General features: G+C 40.1%; 2 protein-coding genes across 2 annotated transcripts; one reads left to right on the forward strand and one right to left on the reverse strand.

The window, feature by feature from the left end:
- Positions 1-2,908: 2,908 nt before the first annotated feature.
- Positions 2,909-18,819, reverse strand: LOC119659782 (trafficking protein particle complex subunit 10). The gene is made up of 6 exons (XM_038068048.1): positions 18,679-18,819; positions 6,441-6,664; positions 4,793-6,373; positions 3,756-4,739; positions 3,355-3,697; positions 2,909-3,293 (listed from the first exon to the last, which is right to left on the reverse strand). Exons 1-6 carry the CDS (start codon positions 18,701-18,703, stop codon positions 3,067-3,069), a joined length of 3,384 nt encoding a protein of 1,127 aa, XP_037923976.1. The 5' UTR covers positions 18,704-18,819; the 3' UTR covers positions 2,909-3,066.
- Positions 18,820-19,059: 240 nt separating this feature from the next.
- On the forward strand, positions 19,060-20,707 carry LOC119660244 (zinc finger protein 32-like). Its single transcript, XM_038068698.1, has 2 exons — positions 19,060-19,632; positions 19,748-20,707. The coding sequence occupies exons 1-2, from the start codon at positions 19,155-19,157 to the stop codon at positions 20,593-20,595; spliced, it is 1,326 nt and encodes a 441-aa protein (XP_037924626.1). The 5' UTR covers positions 19,060-19,154; the 3' UTR covers positions 20,596-20,707.
- Positions 20,708-20,724: the final 17 nt, after the last annotated feature.

The following is a 20,724-nucleotide window of genomic DNA, read 5'->3' on the forward strand; positions in this document are numbered from 1 at the left end:
AATTATTATTATGATAAGATGGACGCTTTAATTATTCAAAAGGACTTGTAAAGGGCCAACTTGGGCTTAAATTTACTTCGGGATTTTTGTCTTGAATATAATTCATATTACTCATTTCTTATTTCTGGGGGCAAACAACACTTCGGTCACGCTGCTCCTAAGGCAGAAATGAGGCAGTGTTTGATGAGTTGCCTTTGCCCTGGATGAAACCGGAAGTCGTCTACTTTCGGACCAACGCTCTTTTGTTTGGGAGATACTAACATACACTTCAAAGACATAGAGTTATTATAAACCATCATGCTCAGCATACTGAAATTCCAAGGAGGCATCAGAGCGAAAGAACTAGAGAAAAAGTTATTTGCTATACGACCCATGATAGGTCGGACCTGGGACGGTGCGATTACTGAAATGGTTAGAGCTCCTGCTTAACGATCTCGACTCCGTGGTTTGATTTTCAATCCTCCCAGTCACAATAATGAAAGTTTATGACTTCCTAAGAAGGATTGATTAGCACGTTGACCACGCAACCCTCAATTCAATGTTTGATCATCCAGACGCAAGATTTTTCAATTTCTTGATTATTTTACATTTAAAAAAGTGACAGAGAGATTGTTCGCACTCCACATTTCTTAAATCCAATATTTGGCTGTTTCTGCTCAATTCCAATGGTAGAATCAGGCCCAGAAACAACAGATCATCTAAATGTGAGATTTACAGCGGTTACATGATTTTCGTTTCATAATTCATTTTGAAACTACTGGCTAGTACTGGGCCCCAGCTGCCCTTAATTTTTAGGCTATAAAACGGTCATCTTTTAGCATGGCAATGTAGATTTGAAAATTGGTATCTACGACTTATGTGTATTTACGGCGCTTCTAATAAAAGTAAATACAATTGCAAACACCGTTTCAGTCGCTAGACAATTATTTTTTATTCTGCTGAAGTTGTTCTCGATAGACTGGTATATACAAAATAAAAAATCTCTAAAAATAAGTGCCTAGCGACAGAAATGATGTATCTAATTGTCGAAAAGTTGAGAAAGCTTGGGGGAAATGGAGCTACTTTTTAACAGCTTTAAGCACTGATATCTTCGTTATTAAGCAGAATACCGGGGATAGAAACAAACATTCCTTTTCACATATTTATAGAGGAAAAAAGTCTGCAAAACGACATACAGGTTGGGTAAAATCTGAGATGAACTGACGGAAATTTTAAACGACGTTAACTCCACAATTCTGGGGAAACCATTTAGTTTTGTACCATACCCTGTTTTTCAATATGACATCGGATTTTGCTATCCTTTGTAGCATTTTTAACCGAAGTACATGATGCATCAATTCTCTCGACTGAAGTTTTGGTACAGTTGTAAATATCGTTTCTATCGCTAGTAAAATGTTTTTTTTATTTCTTACACGACTTATTCCCTTCTTCAGTGCAAGACAAAGCAAATTTTATAATCGAAACTGTTTCATCTATCCTTATTCAACATTGCATTGTGCTCGGCGGTTAGGATTGTGCGTGAACAGCATTTTGACAATAATACTACCTTAACTCCTAATGCTGTACTCTTTTTCGATATTTTATGAGCTAATAATTTGGCAGTCATATTATTGTAGAGACCTATATCCATTGTATTTGGTTGTTAATCGAACTAGCAGGCTCATTTCTTACTCAGATATTTTTTCGAAAAATCGATCTTCTTTCTGATCGTGCTAGCTAGATTTTTTTTCTGGTCCGGTAATAACCTTTCGGTGTTCTGATTGCATTAGAAAAGCCGGCATCGCTTGAAGGTTTTTTCTGCCATAAGCTATTCTTGATTTAAGTAGCCCATTAGTATTATTGAATTTGTAAAAGGCACCCTAGCCTTGCGCTTCTTTTCCTCTTAAAGACCACGATAAATTTCTTGCTCCAAAGTTTCATTCGAGCACTAAAATTAGGAAATCATTTCCTTATTGTTACCTAAAATTTGTGAAGAATACATTACGACACTACCGGTACAATTTTAACGACTAATCTGCCATTTTTGGAGCTAAAGATTACCGTCAATCTCGGTTTTAGATGGAATTTACAAAGTCGAGCAAGGCAATAGCCCTCCACTATCTTGCGATCATTCAAGTTCAGTGATTATTTCATTTAGACATGGTCGCATTGAGATATTGGGCAATTATAGTGAGTCTTAACTAGATACTCTAAGAAGCACAACTGCATTTAGGGTTAAACTAGCTACTGGTCGTCATTTTAGTTTGATTGATCTAACGCTCATGCGTTGCTCTACTCTCTAGCTTGTCTCAGCAAGATGAGGGCTTAGCTTTTCTGGTGGTCATTCTCGTATACAATAATTTTCTTTATTGGTTAGGCATTTATTACCTACGAGAATGCAAGCACTTATTTTTACTTTATTCTACTGAACTATCCCAAAAATCGGCACCGCTTATATCGTCTTAGTATCCGAATGCCTTAGTGGTTAAGGGACTGTTCGGTCGCAACGAAAGTTTATGATACACATTTTAATCTTAGCAGAGGGATTCTCATCGTGACTGGATGTCGCATACCAGTCAAATCAACTGCATAAGCTGAATCAGGGTAACAATCTAGGGTGAGCGCAATGCTGACCATAATACCTCCTAGTATCCCGTTATGGCCCTGAAACTATCTAGATCCAGATTGCATTGTTGCGCCTTCGATCATATCAAGAAGTACTCAAAATATCCAAGAAAAACTTATTTGCAGCCAAGCTACCCTTAGTGAAACAACCGTGTATAACGTCCCTTCATACGTTACATTTGCGTCCTTTTAACATCATATTGTTATTCCAATTTATTTAGTACTGGAGCCCAATTTGCTAGAGAATCTATAATGCAGACCCAATATGCAGACTTTGCAATAAAAAAGATGAAACAGCCAACCATATCATATTAGGCTGCTACACCCTCCGTTTTACCGTACCGTTTTTCAGCAACGAACCCAATATATTTGTCCATAACATTAAATAGGATACATTCAAAAAATGTAAATACAAAGAAGCGATGAGTATGACTTATAGAAAAAATCCCACTTTTTCCCTTCCTATTGTTCAGCATTCGCGCCGGCCAACACGTGAATTTGTATGCTCTTTGTAGAGTTATAAATTTGTCCGGGCGGAAAAGGTAATGGCTTGGGTCGCGATTCCGTTTTACTCTTGCTGGAAATGTATTTCGACAATCGAACATTCGGCAAGGGTAGAAATCCAGCACTTAGAGGTAAAACATCTAAAGATATCGAATGGCATTCAACATCCAGCATTGATATTACACCTGCAAAACGAAAAGAAAATCAAATACATATCATAGCCAACTGAGAGTTATCACAACGTACCTGCCGACCTTCCACAAACGGCCCACATGTTCTGATCCGCCAATACTTCATACATCAAGTCTGAGAACGGATTATCATGAACCTTACTGATTTTCAAGTGTAAACTGCAAACAGATCCAACACGACAAAGCTCCGACGGTTCTATGTGGGCTTGGATCCGGAATAGAGTCGTATAGTCAGTTACATCAAATGAACATGCAAAACTACGAAACACCCCCGGCTTGTCGAAATTAGTGTATTTCGCTGAAAAATTAACTTTGATCACAGGCAACTCAGTCTCCGTTTTTAAGGGTTCCACTTGGAGCTCCCACAGGTACGAGACTGTTAAATTTTTGTAGATTTCCTGGGAAAATTTGATTTGAAATAAAGACAGTCCTGGAAACGAAAAGTTGAATACTTACAATTTGTTGTGGTGATTTTGAATTTAGATCGATTAAACTGACACCCACAGCTTCACAAGTCATTTTTGGCTCTATCAAAGAAAGATGTCCATCCAATCCTTTCAAGCACACATGCAAGAACTTCTGAGTGCCGCAGGTATGAAGTCGACAAGACGTAGTCAATGCAGGGAGAAAATGCAGTGGGATTTCAATTTCATTTCTTGACCATGGACAAAGTAACGTAACTTTGTGCTCAATTTTCTTATCAGCGCTTCGACCAGGCAATTCGGATAGCACATCCAATTCAATCGTCCTTTCCTCAAATGACTTGAAGGCAACCAAAGGAATATTGATTTGACTCTCGAGTGAATCGTCCGAAGCATCACGTAATCGAACTTTAAGATGTTTCGAACATTTCAAAACGATTTTTGCATCAGGAGGAAATATAAAGCTTCCACCACTAACTATTAGCTGTACCGGCTGTTCAATCCCAGCAATAAGATTCTTGAAACTCAACACGGCGGAAGCTGGCTTTGTAGTAATTTCAAAAGGATCCATCTTCAGTGGAATTCTATCTGAAAGAAACTCAATCCTGTCGATGTGAATGGAGAGTTGTTTGAATCTCCAAATCCCAACGCGAACAGCCTTGCAACGTAACTCAAACACATTTACTCCCGGGTGTATTGCTACCCCGCATTCGATGCAAACACTATTCGTGAAATCAGTTCGAACTGTTGGTGAGAGTTTCCTTCTTGTGCTACTTGTTCTGCGTACAGGCTGCTTGCTTTTCACAGTTTCGCATGCAACCGATGCGCAAGCCAAAGTGTTGTCCTGTTTGTAATCCAAATGCAAACTGATCGGCAGGATCGGTGATTCATTCAGACTCGCGTTCACTGTAAACTCGTTTACATTCGAATTCATATCGAATGAAAGTAATATTTTTTCAGCATAAACTTCTCGGGGAAAGTAACTATCAAGTTTGAGTTGAACAACAACAAAGTCATCCTGAAAAAAAAAAGAATAAATTCCCCAAGACAAAAGATCAAATGAAAACCAACTTGTATTATCAGCTTTTCATTCAGAAGTTTCACGCCAAGTATTTTAAAATGATCCTCCAGAAGCGCCAAATTCAAATTCGAGCCAGCATCAATAGTCAAATGGTCCTTCAAAGCTTTCAAAGACTTCAAAAACTCATCGAAATAGAATGTTCGTACCAAAATCTCCATTTCCAAACAACATGAAATCGTACTACAAGTTTTTGTATACGCCAACAAGTCATCCATTTTCCTGTAACAACTTGCTAACTCCAAAAGTGTTTGACTGGCCAAATGATTCCAGTTCTCTGACTTCAGTTCCCGGAGAAGATCCGTGAAGAAAACTACAGCTTTGTTGGGCTCATTCAGGGCACAGTAGAAATTCCCCAGATCGAGACCAACCAGACGAGCCGAACGAAGCCGGGATACGTGTTTATATGTGCTAATTGCCAGTTCGCATAGTTCAAGATAAAGTTTCTGAAATGCCTCGTTTGCTCCTAAAGCATCTTTTAATTTTTGTGTTGAACTCTTTTTGGGTTTACGATTCGGTGAATGTGATTTCTTCTCAATTTGTGGTTGCGTTTCGACAAACATCTCCTCGGTTTCTGGTTCATCACCAATTCCTGCAGAGAGTTGCACTACCGTGTGGAGTTGCTCAGATGTAGGGGTGAAGCCTGGCAGAAGACCACACAATTTCCCCAATTCATACAATTTATCCTTCGCCAAGTTCCAAATGGGAGCGCAATGTTGGAAGCAAGATACCTCCTTAGTCTCCATTGCCCGATCACAAATATCGAGAACTTCTAATGCGCACACAAACTCCCAACAGCTCAAAGCTCCAACAGGCGCCTCAATTTTCATTACCTCCAATTCTCGAAGCGTAGAAAACAAAAATGGTAGCAATCGTTCACCTATTTCTGCTGTACGATCGCATTGCTCAAGCAAAATGCATTGGCGTTCGAATAAGTAGTTGCGAAAGTCTATGAGGGTAATAGTTCCTGAGATTATATCGTCTCTTGCCTTAAATTTGTTCTTTTTCTTCAGAGAAATTCCCGGAAACGATGCTGTTTGTTGTCGGAACGTCTCCAACCACTTATGTTTCTCGCCAAACACAGAATTTGTAACAAATTGTGAAAACATCGCGTCAAGCTCATCATATTGAACTAGAGCCTCTGTGTAAAGCCCCAAATTCTCAAGAATCAAAGCGAGTTCTTCCTGCAGTAAAAAATACTTTAAGAAGCTCCAGCCATCGTGGTTACGTTTCTCGCGTTGCGCTCGTATCAATTCCTCATATTTGATTATGTTTTTATTATAACTAACCAACATCAAATGTTTGATGCGCTGCACTAGGCATCGGAATGACTCAGTTGATCGTTGCTCGAATTTCGCTGGATTCAGAACTGAAATGCATCGATCTCCGCTTTTCGAAGCGAAATCTAATCGGATCTTGTCGAGAACTGTAGTACGTGGAATGAGATTTTTCGTTTTTCGAACGTCTATCGTTTCAACAAGAAGAATCATCCAATCGTCGATGTTGTATAGTTGAAGCGTTTTCAGCCATGTATCAATTTCATCACGTATGACAGTCTTATAGGTTTCAATGTCCTAGAAATAAGTGTAAAAACCCTTCGAATTACTCTTGATTAGCATAGCAGCAATATATCATTCTTACATTGCATTCTGTGATGAAAATATGTAACACGGGGTGCTCCTGAATGCTCCATTCACCTTTCCTGTACTTTTCAAGCGGTTCAGTAGAAAACTGTTGGAACTTTGCATCAAGACGCACATTTTTGATTGGTCTGCCGTAAGGACGTCGCCACTCGTAAGTATCTAATGGGATTGCAGACACGATGTGCGACTCGAGAGAGCGAAAAAGCTGTTCGGCACCAGCGTCTGAAATGTTTAAAGTAATTCATGCTGAATTTGTCTGAGGTACTCAATAGCTCAGTGGTTAGAGCATTAGGCTGTCATACGGAAGGTCGCGGTTCAAATCTCACTGGTGGCAGTGGAATTTGCATCGTGATTTGACGTCGGATACCAGTCGACTCAGCTGTGAATGAGTACCTGAGTCAAATCAGGGTAATAATCTCGGGCGAGCGCAATGTTGACCACATTGCCTCCTAGTGTACCGTTACGGTCTTGAATGAAGTGCTCTAACACACTTCAAGGCCCTGATCCAATATGGATTGTTGCGCCAACGATTATTATTATTATTATTACTCAATAACTCACATGCAGCAAATAAAAACAAACCTTTGTATCATATGTCGCCAGAAATACTTTGTACGTCTTGGGAAAAGCGTGAAATATCGCCCCCACATTTTGACTATTTCTTTTGAATAATCTAATGTTATTTATTCACTTATCATGTGATTTCTCAAAGACGACAACATATTATTTGCTCAAGTCTTTTGAGCAACGACGCGAATTGGTTAAGGAGGATTTTACTCATTTCTGAAGGTCAGTTGGCGTCATACTATCGTCCACATTAATATCAACGAATTCAGTTTTAATTCATTACGCCAAGAAAACCAAACAATATCCAAAGTCGGTACATCATCTCTGACAAAACGGAACCTACACCATGGGAGAATCTTCCGATACGCAAGTAATTAATAGTTTAATGAATTATCATCGAAGTTTAATATACTCGTAAAGGAAAACGACTACATTGAGTTGCTTATTGAATGCGCCTAAATAGCTTAATCTTTAACAGCAAATGGGTAGTGCTGTGGAAATTAGTAGTTTCTACTTATTCAATTTCAATTTCGTCGATTTTATGACTTTGATTACGTGCTGAGAAAGAGCACAACTGGTTCCTGAAGTACGTACATAACAATAAAATAAGATATTTGGTTTTACAACAAAATTAATTAGTCTATTTTTATTTTTGTGTATTATTATTTATTGTTTCGCTGTGAACACTATTGTGCAGCAAAAGTCTGTTAATTATTAGCAACCGAACCACTAGAAACATGTTCAACTATGCGGGTATTGCCAGAATATCTCTGTATGATCCGTTATTATCATATACTGGGTCTAGTGACGAAATTAGGCCGCCAAAGACGTAGACGTAGTCAAGACACTTACGAAGCAGAAGTCATAAATAAATCTTAAATGGACGTTCGTTTAACTTGTCAAGACTTATCAAGGGTTATCTTGATTATGTTATGATTCTAGGACCTACAAGAAACAGTCAGCACAAACTTTTGCAATTCACCACATTTTCTCGACGTTTCTATTTCCTAAGGCGTATTCTTAAATTATCAGCGTTCTACAACTAAGATTCTTCTGCAACTAGTAATAGTAATATTATGCTCTATATTATAACCTACATTGCTGGAAAATTTTATGGTTCTAAGGTGAACTCCCCTAAAGTTAAGCAGTTAATTTCCAAAAAATAATAATAATAATCTACTATTATTTACCTTATTTGAGAAGATATGAATATGGAGGGTATTTCGCCGACTAGATACCCTATGGTGGCAGTTTTATGGTTTTTTTTTCTTTTTAAGTTGAGTACCTTCGGAGACTGAGTCCGTAGAAAACGATGATCACTTTCCAGACCTTGCATTGCCCGCTTTTGCATCAAATACTAGGTTGTTCAATAAGTTTTGCGGTTCGATACTGCTACTGACCTACATTTTTTTTGTCATGTTGGTACACTTGTTATATGAACGTATGCGAAGTTTCATTTCAATCTGTCAATTCATTCTTTGTTTACAAGCCATTTGGTATCGATGTGTCCCAGTATTTTTTATAATGGAAAAAATCAAATATCGTGCAGTCATTGAATTTTTATTTTTGGAAGGTTGGAAAGCAAAAGAAATTTATGAACGAATGTTGAAACTGAATAAGGACACTTCACCTTCAATTAGTACAGTAGAAAGATGGATTACTGAACGCGATCCACGTCAAGGACGTCCAAAAACAGCAACTACACCAGAAATCTTAGAAAAATTACAGGATATCATATTGGAAAATCGTCGAGTGACAGAAAGAAATTTAGTAGAAACTTCATTGGGCAGTATAAGCAATAGTTTGACTGAAGTATTGGGTATCATAAAACTGTGTGCACAAAAAACACATTCGAATGCGACTTTCTCAGCAACATTTAGAGCGTTTTCGAAAAGTGGATTTTGTACGTCGATTCATCACTATGGGTGAGACTTGAGTCTACCACCATGATCCTGGATCAAAACAAGAAGCTAAAGAGTGGTGGAAACCTGCTTCTTCGGCTCCGAAACGAGTTCATGTCCAGAAAGCGGCCCGGAAGGTGTTAGCATCAGTTTTTTAGGATGCGAAAGGAATATTGTTTGTGGATTACTTGCAAACTGGTAAAAAAGTAAATTCTGAATATTATTGTAACTTTTTAGACCAGTTGAAAGAAAATATTCGTGAAAAAAGACCAGGTTTGCAGAAGAAAAAAAGTCCGTTTTCATCAGGATAATGCACCGTGTCACAAGAGCATTTTGACAATGGCTAAAGTCCATGAGTTCAAGTTCGAGTTGTTGGAGCATCTACCGTACTCACCAGATTTGGTCCCCAGCAACTTCCATCAGTTTCTAGAAAAACTTCATCCATTGTGTATGAGAGTTATCTGAATGGAAAGGTGGACTCGGACAATACTTTTCGATGAATAATAATAATTGTTGGCGCAACAATCCATATTGGATCAGGGCCTTGAAATGTGTTAGAGCACTTCATTCAAGACCGTTACGGTACACTACAGGATTACAGTGCCCTGTAGGAGGCAATGTGGTCAGCATTGCGCTCGCCCGAGATTATTACCCTGATTTGACTCAGGTACTAATTCACAGCTGAGTCGACTGGTATCCGATGTCAAATCACGATACAAATTCCACTGTCACCAGTGAGATTTGAACCGTGATCTTCCGTACGACAGCCTTGTGTTCTAACCACTCAGCTATCCGGACATCGACTTTTAATGAAGATGCGTGTTTTTGGTGCCCACAGCGAGCACAAGATCTGGCGTAGATCAACTGGAATTTGGCTAACCGGCAACGAGCATCTACAGGGTGAGGTAAAAATATCTATACCCAAGGTCAAAAATTACTTGAATGAACGTGCCTGCGAACGGCACCGTAGAAAATCTTGTAATTCTCTACAATTTTCCTTGTACCTACAAACCTTTACTTAAGTTTTAAATAGAGATCTAATCAAATTTTGAATAATAATGCCACATTACATAAGAGTCTTCAAGAGCAAATATAAAAATTTGAAGATGATTTACATGGATGTGTAATTTCTAAGAAAATATACAGATCTGCCCTCAATTAGACACTTTTATATAAGCCTGAGGTATTGTCTCTAAGCGAATGAGAGGAGGATTCCTAAGGGAGATTTTTTCAATAAGATATTGTCAGTCGAAATGAACCTTGTTTTGCAGACCTTGAATTCAACAATTGCAACTAAAATAATCCATCACTTCTAAAAAGTCTAACAAACAAAGACCAGGCTGGGCTCCACTCTATGTTTGAGCGCGGCAATTTTTCAACGAAGTTAGAGAGGAGGGACCTCCTTCCTCTTACACATCCTCTCATCCTCAGCGAGTAGTATTGACAATTCAAAATTCATCACAGTATCAAAAAACAATGCTTTGAAGTACAATAACTTTTTAATGGGTTGACCTTCTCCTTGCCCTCCATAAACTCGTCACCCTCCCCGCAGAAGGGAGTGAAAATTCAAACCTTACCGTTCTTTTAATATTTAGAAATGATTTGTTCAGACAAAACCATCGTTTCCAATCAGATCGTAAGGCTTGCTCGAGAAACCCATCCACTTCCAATGCAGGAAGCGTTGGAATTTAGTAGCAGCTCTTTGAAGGCGTGGGAATGCAGGTGTTTTCCACTCCATAGGATTAATGGCATAACGCGAAGGAGAGATTAGCTTGAAATTTTAAGAGATAATTTGCCTGTAGTGGCGTTTAAAATTAAAACGGCTGCAACGGAAAAGTAATCCTCCAAAACGACAAAACATACTGCAAAAGTTGTAAAGGTATGGATCTCAACCCAAAAATTTCGCGCTTTAAGGGGTAATACCACCCTATGAATTTTTTCTACCACTTTTTTTGTTATTTTTTTATCCAAAAGCAGTTTTATGATTTTTATTATGACGATTTACAGGCATTTTGTGAGCAAATTCGTCATTTAACATTATATATTATATTTGATGGATTGTCGGTGTTTATTAATCTTCGAAAGTCGGTCACTAGATGACCCTACCACGTGAATATTCATCCTAGAATAAGAGCTAATGCCAAAAAGCCCGTTAAAAAACGTGTCGAAAGTAACTCGCGTTTCTCGCAATTAAATTGATTTCATTGGGCTTTTATATTGTAAAAGAAATGAGTAAAACTATACATAGAAACAGAAACTCAATTGAAGATACGAGAAAAACTATATATATATCGTAAAATTTCTAAAAACAGAAAGCCCCCGCTTGAATTATACCCCAAGGGAGGGGGTTCATGGTGTACTTGGCAATTATGAAAGCCAATCCAAGAAGATGAAAATAATTGCGGGCAGGATCTAGCAATGAAAAATGTAGTATCTAAGGCAATAAAACCTCATTCTAAATAGATTAAACAAAGATAAGTTACCAACGCAATGCTTGAGCAGATTTTCTCAAAACTGCTTCCAGTAGCAGAGCTGTCCCCGATAATGCTGCAAATGTTGCTGTAATTTATTTCGATGATGTTTATAATGGTAATAATGGTATAATGGTATGCTTAGAAGCTGACGACACGCGTATAGCGTAGTCTGCGCGTTTCCCCACCGAAGAAGCTAGAGAAGCCCGTAAAAAATGTTTTCCAGCAAGGAAGAATGAGGGGCATGTGAATGTTCTCTTCTAAGACCTACTATATGGCCCAGGCATCGCAGATTAGAGGTAGAATGCGAATTTCCTTAAAATGTTAACACTTTAAACGCGTTTTTTTCCAAACCACTTTTCGAATTGGGCAAACATCTAGCGCCTTCAATTTTCAACAGAGCAAATTAAAACTCAAACTGTAGCTTTCTAATATCATTTTCTGGTGTAGTAGGTAGCATTTTTTCAATCGACTAAAATTTAACTATTTTATGACCTACTTTAAACCATTTTTCTATAAAAATTTTTTATTTTAAATTGCAGTCATTTTGTTAAAAATCAATAATTTCAAAAAATCCTAGCAAACTTTTTAGATTTTCGCTCTAAATAAAAATTACAACCTGCAGACTTTCGTCCATGGAGATCATTAAAAAAAAGGGCTTCATTTAATCAGCTATTGTACAGCTGTTTTAATTAAAAGAAAATATTTTTTTCTTACACATTAAGCCGTACATTGACATTAACAAAAGCAGAACTAGAAAATATCAATTCGTTTTTCTCCTATAAATAGTAGAAAATGAGCCTTGATTTCTTGCAGACAAGATAGTATTACCCCTTAAACTGGTCTGCACAGATCCCAGATTTGAATCGTATAGAGGATTTGTTGGCGCATTTAAAGCAAAAACTAAATAACCATCCAACTCCACCAAAGGGTATTAATGACTTGTGGGACCCCGTACAGATGAAGCTTTATGATCCTACGTCAATCAGGATGAAACATTTAAACAAGTCGGAATACCGAAGCTGGCGCTTCAGGTTTTATACCTGTACGGTTTTGTGTTCATCTTATGTAAGAAACCTCAACGCACATTTTTCTATCCGTATATAGCTACAAATCCAACAGACTCCTTCATATTATCCAAACTAAAAGACATACGTTCAGATTGATAAACAAACAAACTACCTATTTCCGAATACTGTACATATATAGGCACGTATATAACTTGATTGTACCCATATTTTCGATTTACTTCGTACACAAAAGCATAGATATGTGCATATATAGCACGTATATTAAATATCGCTGGTTTAATGTACAAATATATCTATCTTAATTAGACACTACCCGCAAACTTCATTAGCACGCATATATAGTGTGTACCTACATACACATACGTCTCTTTGGAGTAATTGATATTCATATACAAGTGACTAAAAAACTAAATCAAAATAGTTCTTTGCGACCCCCTTCATACGAACTCCCTTGGGTGTGGTATTGACGAATTGATATGTGATGATGACGTAATGGACATTTTAGAATGCACGAAATTCACGAAAAATGGCAAAATTTCACCCCCTATAACTTTGTCAATAATAGTTGGATTTTCTTTAAACTTGACCAACTTGTGCATTATATTATCCCTTATAGAAATATGATATTATTAACTTTATTTGTGCAGATATCGAAACCGGATGTATATTGAGGCCTAGATTTCGTAGAGATGCACTACTGTGACTTTTTTTCAGATTTTTCGGTTGGATAGGTTCTGAGAACGAGGCCTGTTACACTTTTTAGGGGTTATATTTTGAGGCCAAGCCGTCAACTCCTTATTTCGAAGGTGGTCAGTTCAATCCCTGTAGGCAGTTGTAGATGTACTGGAAAATATAGCAAATAAGAGAAAGATTGGGGCTGCGTATCGCATAAGTGTACTCCGAACATGTTGCGCTTACAGAACAATATCCAATGAAGCAGCTTGCGTGATAGCAGGAATGGTCCCGATTGAGATTCTGGCGAAAGAAATACAACGACTTTACGACTGAACATACCTCACAGTTCGCACGAACTGAAACTGTCGCGGAATGGCAAGAGAAATGAGACAAGTCAGAAAAAGGCCGCTGGACTCACAAAATCATATGGGATATCCGGAAATGGATCGAGCGACCCCACGGCGAAGTAGGTTTCGACCTAACTCAATTCTTGAGCGAACACGGAGGCTATCGAGCATATGTGTATCGATTTAGGCGTGATAATTCGCCATATTGCCCAAATATTGGAGAGGACGCAGAACACATCTTTTTTCATTGCCCCAGATTCGAAGCCCAAAGGGCTGCATTAGAAGCTACAACCGGGGAGCACACCCGAAAATATAATGGAACTTAGGGTGAAAGCAAAAGGGGTATGGACCGAAGTCGAAAAAGTGATTGCAGCCATCGGAAAGAAGCTTAGGCAGGACGAAGTCATCCGAAAGAATAAACGCGAGAGGAACACGAATATTAACATGAGCGCAGAATAAATTCTGATCCAGCCCGGCGACGTAATACCAAATGGGAGCCCCACGAGGAGAGCGGAAGGAGAAGGAGGTGGTTTTAGTGGATAAGAGTCGCACATAACCGTGTGGCAAGAGCCTGCGGTAGCTTTATGAAGCTTTCCACCTTCCATCCGAAAAAAAATGCAGACAGGCAGACATCGACTCGATTCTAATTGGGTTTTGTTTCACACAAAACATTAAAAAAGCGAAGGGATATTTAACTATATGTTACGGAATTTACTGTGGTCAAAGGGTAGTATAGGTCCCAGGGCGAAACGTAGATTGGTACCCACGATGGGGCATAAAACCTGGGAAATGCCTGCTGAACCAACACCAACAGCTCTACTACCAAACCCTATCTCCAGCTCCACGTGGTGACCGCTGGGAGCTCTTTCTTAACGAAAAGCTGCAGACGGAGAAGGATGAAGGCGAGTCTCTCGCGCCTAAAAACGGGACAAATTGTACCAACTGGTCCTCCAGGTTGGGGGTTGGGTAGGGCTGACAACCCTACACGGAAAACAACTTGTTACGAAGCCACAACAGGAGCCTCGGACAGGACGGATTTTAAAACGACGGACCCGGCAACGAACACGGAATAACGATTTGCGCATTTTCTCATGGAACGTGCGCTCCCTGTACAGAGATGAGAAGCTGACGAGCAGCTAGCCGATACCCTGTCCCAATATAGGGCTGATATAACAGCGTTGCAAGAGATGCGATGGACAGGGACCGGTTTCCTGGAGAACACCACCATATATTATAGCGGTCATTCAGTAAACCATGTGCTCGGAGTAGGTTTCTTAGTCAGCCAAAAAATGAAACCTGCTGTTATCGGCTTTGAAAACATAAGCGAACGGCTATGCACTCTGCGCTTGCGAGGCAAGTTTAGAAATATAAGCCTCATAAACGTTCACGCCCCTACAGAGGAGACTGCAGAGTCGGAGAAGGATACCTTTTACGAGGCAGTAGAACGAACCCTCGAAGCCTGTCCCAGATATGATATCAAAATCATACTTGGGGATTTTAACAGCCAAGTAGGGAAGGAGCCCGTATTCAGGCGATACATTGGCTCCCATAGCTTACACGAAAATACAAATGATAACGGACTGCGGACTATTCAATTAGCAGGGTCACACGAAATGGTTGTTGGAAGTACCTGGTTTGCGCGGAAAGCGGTCCACAAGCATACGTGGGCCTCTCCAGACGGGACCACTTTCAACCAAATTGACCACGTGTTGATCGAACGCCGCCACCTCTCAGCCTTGATGAATGTCAGAACATATAGGGGGCCAATATAGACTTTGATCACTATCTCGTTGGCATGGTGCTCCGAGCTCGAATAACAATACCACCTAGAATCCCCTCTGACAATCAGGCGAGAGTGAACACTGAAGCGATCCACAACACAACCCTCCGCGACACCTATAAGAGGGAAATGGATGCCGCAATAACCGCAGTCAACAGAGGACCTGGAGATGAAGCATCAACAAATGATCTTCACAATCACCTGAAGAACGTTATCATGGATACGGCCACAAACATACTTGGCCCCAGCCGCAAAAGGAGTCGGAACGGCTGGTTTGATGATGAATGTAAGCTAGCAACGAAACGGAAGAATGCCGCATACCGAGTAATGTTGCATTTTCAAAGAACGCGGGCACGCGCAGAGACTTATCACGAACTTCGTCGAGTGGAGAAGCGACTTCACAGACGGAAAAAGGAAGCCTGGGAGAACCAACAAGTCTATGAACTAGAAAAGTACAGGGAGCAACCGCACCAGGCGCGGAAGTTTTACCAACAAGTCAGCAGGATGAAGCCTTATATACCTCGATGCTCATCCTGCCGAGACAAAGAGGGAAATCTGATTTCTGACAGAATGGGCATATTAGAGCGATGGGTTGAGTACTTTGATGAGCTACTGAACAACCAGAACATCGGCGAGTTGGAGGTCCCGCCAACTGAAGACGACGGACAAATACTGCCACCACCAAGTTTAGGAGAAATAGTCCGTGCAATTCATCGGCTAAAAAATCATAAGTCGCCAGGAGCCGATGGAATTACAGCCGAATTTGTTAAATATGGAGGCGACACCAAGTGGTTCATCAACTTGTGCTCAAGGTATGGGACAGCGAATCAATGCCTGATGATTGGCAACGAGGCATTATCTGTCTCATACATAAAAAGGGAGATATCACACAGTGCAGCAATTATAGAGGTATCACGTTGCTGAGTACCATCTATAAGATATTCTCCACTATCTTGCTAGGCCGGATAGCCCCATACGCCCAGAACATCATTGGCCCATACCAAAGAGGCTTCACTCCAGGCAAATCAGCAACAGATCAGATTTTCACTCTGCGGCAAGCGATGGAAAAACTGTTGGAATATGGACAACAGTTGCACCATCTGTTCATCGACTTTAAAGCCGCCTATGATAGCATAGCCAGGGTAAAACTGTACACGGCCATGAGAGAATTCGGTATCCCAACGGTCTACGACAAGGGGATGCGCTATCATGCGTCCTCTTTAACCTGGACCTCGAGAAAGTGATCCGTGATGCCGAGGTAAATGCAAAAGGTACGATCCTCGTCAAGTCCACCCAACTACTGGCCTATGCTGACGATATCGACATTACGGGAAGAACGACCCGAGATGTACAAACTGCCTTCATCCAGATCGAGCAGGCGGCGCGAGATCTTGGGCTGCACATCAATGAAGGCAAGACAAAATATATGGTGGCAACGTCAGCACCGAAAACGAATCAACCAACAACATCAAACCGCACTGGTAAAACACAAACACGAAGAAGAATAAGGATAGGAGAATACAACTTTGAGACCGTTGACAATTTCTCCTATCTAGGGTCGGTGGTGATAACCGATAACAACTACGATGAAGAAATCCGCGCACGGTTGTTATCAGCCAACAGAGCCTATTTCAGCTTACAAAGACTGTTCCGCTTGAAACGTCTCACCATAGGGTCAAAGCTCTTACTGTACAAGACTATGATCTTACCAGTCCTCATGTATTACTCGGAAACTTGGGTTCTTAGCAAGAAAATTGCGAACTATTGGCCGCGTTCGAGAGAAGAATCCTCCGAAGAATTTTTGGCCCCCTACATGAAGATGGACGATTCCGTAGCCTACACAATGACGAAATCTATGAGCGATACCATGACCGTTCGGTTGTGGATAAAATCCGGCTCAATATGTTACGGTGGGCGGGTCACTTAATCCGTATGGATGAGGATGATCCCAGCCGGAAAGTCTATAAGGGCAATATCTATGGTAGAAAAAGAAGACGAGGCAGACCCTGGCTAAGATGGAGCGATAGCGTAGGTCAGGACGCCAGACAGCTTTTAGGGATATCGAATTGGTGGACCTCGGCGCAAAACCGGGATGTCTGGAGTTCCTTATTAAGGCAGGCCTAGACCGGATACCGGTTGTTGCGCCGTTGATGATGATGAAGAAAGATTAGAGGAAAATTTTTATTTTTGGTTTTATTTTATGAGTTTTTTTCTCCGAAAATGTGTATGCGTTCACAGTAATATTAAAATATGCTATGTTAAGGCTAACAACAACTCCAGTCTCTGAAAAGTTTCCTAACGCCTTTGAAAGAAAGGACGTTGTTTGGCAAGATGGCTCTTCTTCAGCAAATCTTTTAGCTATCATCCGAAGAAGTGACTTTTAGCAAACATATTTTCGACCTAACCACTAAGAAGAATAGCAATTGTCGCGATTAGGAGCGAAATTCATCCTGCGCCAGCATACGGAAAGCTTTCATACCGAAAAATCTACAGACAATCATCGGGGCTCCCCGACTTTCTTTGAAAATTAAGGCTGTTGGAACTATTTTCGATTATGTCTGAAAAACTCGTGATGGATAGAAACAATTACCATTGAGGACCATCCACTCAATCCACCATTGCAAGTATTCCCGCATGGTGCGTCATTCAAAAATTCTTACTTCCATTTAAGCAGCTTTTAACGTCATCATTTTTAGGAAGCTTCCGTGGCGAGACCTTCCTTTACTGATCTATCTGCGATTAAATTATTTGAAATAATTAGACGGTTTTTGCTTTTTCGCTAGTGCTAGTCATTTTTCTCGCATATACCGATATTTCAGGAACCACTTGTTTCCTTCAGCAGTGCTACACGTCCCCGCGCAAAAACCACCTATTTATTTCAAATAATCTAATACTATTTTCGTCTGTCAAAGTCACTGCTTTTCTACACATTCGATGCCAGGTTATATCGCCAAGTCCCTAGCAATAGAACATTTGCTCCGACTATGTTCCACGATTGCTGACCAAATTGTTCTTGTACTCCATCTACTCTTCTCGCTTGTCGCGATATTTCATTCGAAGGTTCTTCTGTGCTGCAATCACTGTTGACGGGAACAGAAATTGGATAAGACAGATGCACTTCCAGATTGCTTCATGACTTAAGGTAACAGGTAGGAAAGGTATTTATTGAAGGGGATAATTTGCTATTTTAAATTCTTAACTGGATATGCTGAAGAAGAACAAGAACATTTCCAATGGAAGTTTTTAGCACCGTAGTCCCACAGTTTTCCTTTTTACTATCAATAGATATTAAAAATACAGATCCTACAACTTATAAACACTAAAACCGATTGATTACATACAATTCCAATCAGAATCAAAGAAATTTTGATCCCTAAATATGAAGACAATTTGTTGCACCCACTTTGGTATCAAGAACAGTTGTCGAGTGCCTAAAACACCTCAACCTTATTTTCTCTACTTACATGTTAGAATAGGCTTATTGTTCATTTTTATGTAGCTTATATACTAGCGCATCACGAAACTTTCTAGTAAAAGTAAAAATTTTCAACGTAAACACGTCGATCACAAAGTTGACAATTACCACCCTGTCTTTGATGTTTACCTCCCCGCAAACAACAATCAGCTGGCAATTAGCCTAAAAAAAACTTTTCATATTTTTAATTCTGTACATAATAATGAAAGGATCAGATTCAAAAGAAGTTAATAAATAATAAAATTCTGAATTTAGTATTGTTTTATTCATGTTTATCCAGATAAAAGTCAAGCGGAATTTAATCATTCAAAGAACGCCCAACATTTTTTCTATCCGAACACTCCCTACAACGCCTAATAACAATAAGAAATGTCACTTGTACCCAAATTTTGACAACTCAACTTTGACAATAAGTTGTGAATCGAAGTGTCCACATCATTTTACCGTCGTTTAACACTCAATAAAATGGCCAAATCGTCGGGGACCTGCCCGAAATGTTATGTTTGTGACCAAGCAGTGCTTGACGAAGGCACCGACATATTTACAAATTGCACAGAAAACACCAAAACGCCAATCAACGAGCTCCTAGAACAGTTTGTGAGCCACAGTTTAGTGCGAAGTGCCAGGAAAAATCTCTGCTGTGCGGATTGTTTGAGTCGAATAAACGATTATGATTTGGCCTGTTATACAGCGCATCAAGTGCAGAAGGAACTCACTGATTTACTGAGTGCGACGGAGGCGAAATATTGTAAGAAAGGCGATTTGGCATCAGATGGAGAGGTTGACGAGGAGTTGGATGACGATGCTCAAATTGAAGAGCTTCATAACTCCTTTGCAGACATAATTGAGGAAGAAGTGAAGGAGGAGTTCGAGGAACCGCCGGAAGCTATCAAGAAAGAAGCGGAAAGTGAAAAGGTGGATAAATTCCAAATGTTCGATGACGGTAAGTTGTTTTCGAATGTTTTTAGATCCTACTCATCTTCACAAACTCCCAGATTGCAATTTTTCTTTAAAGTGAATCAGCTTCCTTATAAGGACTCAACCAATTTACTTTCCAGAAACCGATGAGTACGAACTCCATTTCTTCTCTGCTACCGACATATTACCCGAAAATGAAGTCTACGAAAGCGATGACAACGCCGACGAATTTGTATACAAAGTTTACACAAATTCCATTGAAGACATGGACGAAGAACTGGAACTGGAAGATAAACCAAAGCCAGACGATCAATTCCCCGTTATTAGGCAGGCACCAAACTATTGTTTGCAATGCGAGCGGAACTTTGAAACGAAGGAACTTCTCCGCGAACATCGACGTACAATCCATAAAAAGCCACCCAAACAACACACCTGTGACATTTGTGGCATGACTTATAAAATGCGAAATGCTCTGCGCATTCATTCCCTCATGCACACTGGAGTTAGCCCGTTCCAGTGCGACGTTTGCGGAAAAAAGTTCACTCAAAAAGGCGCACTTAAACGCCACATGCCCATCCACACGGGCGAATGTCGCTATCAATGTGAAAAATGCGGCAAGCAATTCATCCACTACTCATCGTTCCACATGCATAATCTGGCGCACGATGATATCCGGAAGAAGAAATGCGAGGTTTGTGGCCTTCTACTACGCTCGAACTCACATTTGAAGCGGCACCTACAAGTTCACACAGGCGCAAAGCCCCACAAATGTCCGAAATGCGATAAGACGTTCGCGCAGCGATACAATATGATGACCCATCTTCGTTCACACCAGGGGCTACCACGAAAACGGAAGCACACATGCACTGTATGCGAGAGGACTTTTACGAAGGAGGTTTCGTTGCAGGAGCACCTCGCCACGGGCGTGTGTCGGACGGATGATGGAAATATATTGGAATTGTATCAGCACATCTCAGCTGAATCTTAGATCTCACGGTCGAAAGATGGCGACGTATTATAGATTTTAACGATAGTTTTAGTTTCTCTTGCATTGAATTCATCATTCGCAATAAATGATTTTTATTTACACTTAAGGCAAGCATCTTCTGCTTTTATT

Source organism: Hermetia illucens, chromosome 6, assembly GCF_905115235.1.
Source record: "Hermetia illucens chromosome 6, iHerIll2.2.curated.20191125, whole genome shotgun sequence".
NCBI classification, from domain to species: Eukaryota; Metazoa; Arthropoda; class Insecta; order Diptera; family Stratiomyidae; genus Hermetia; species Hermetia illucens.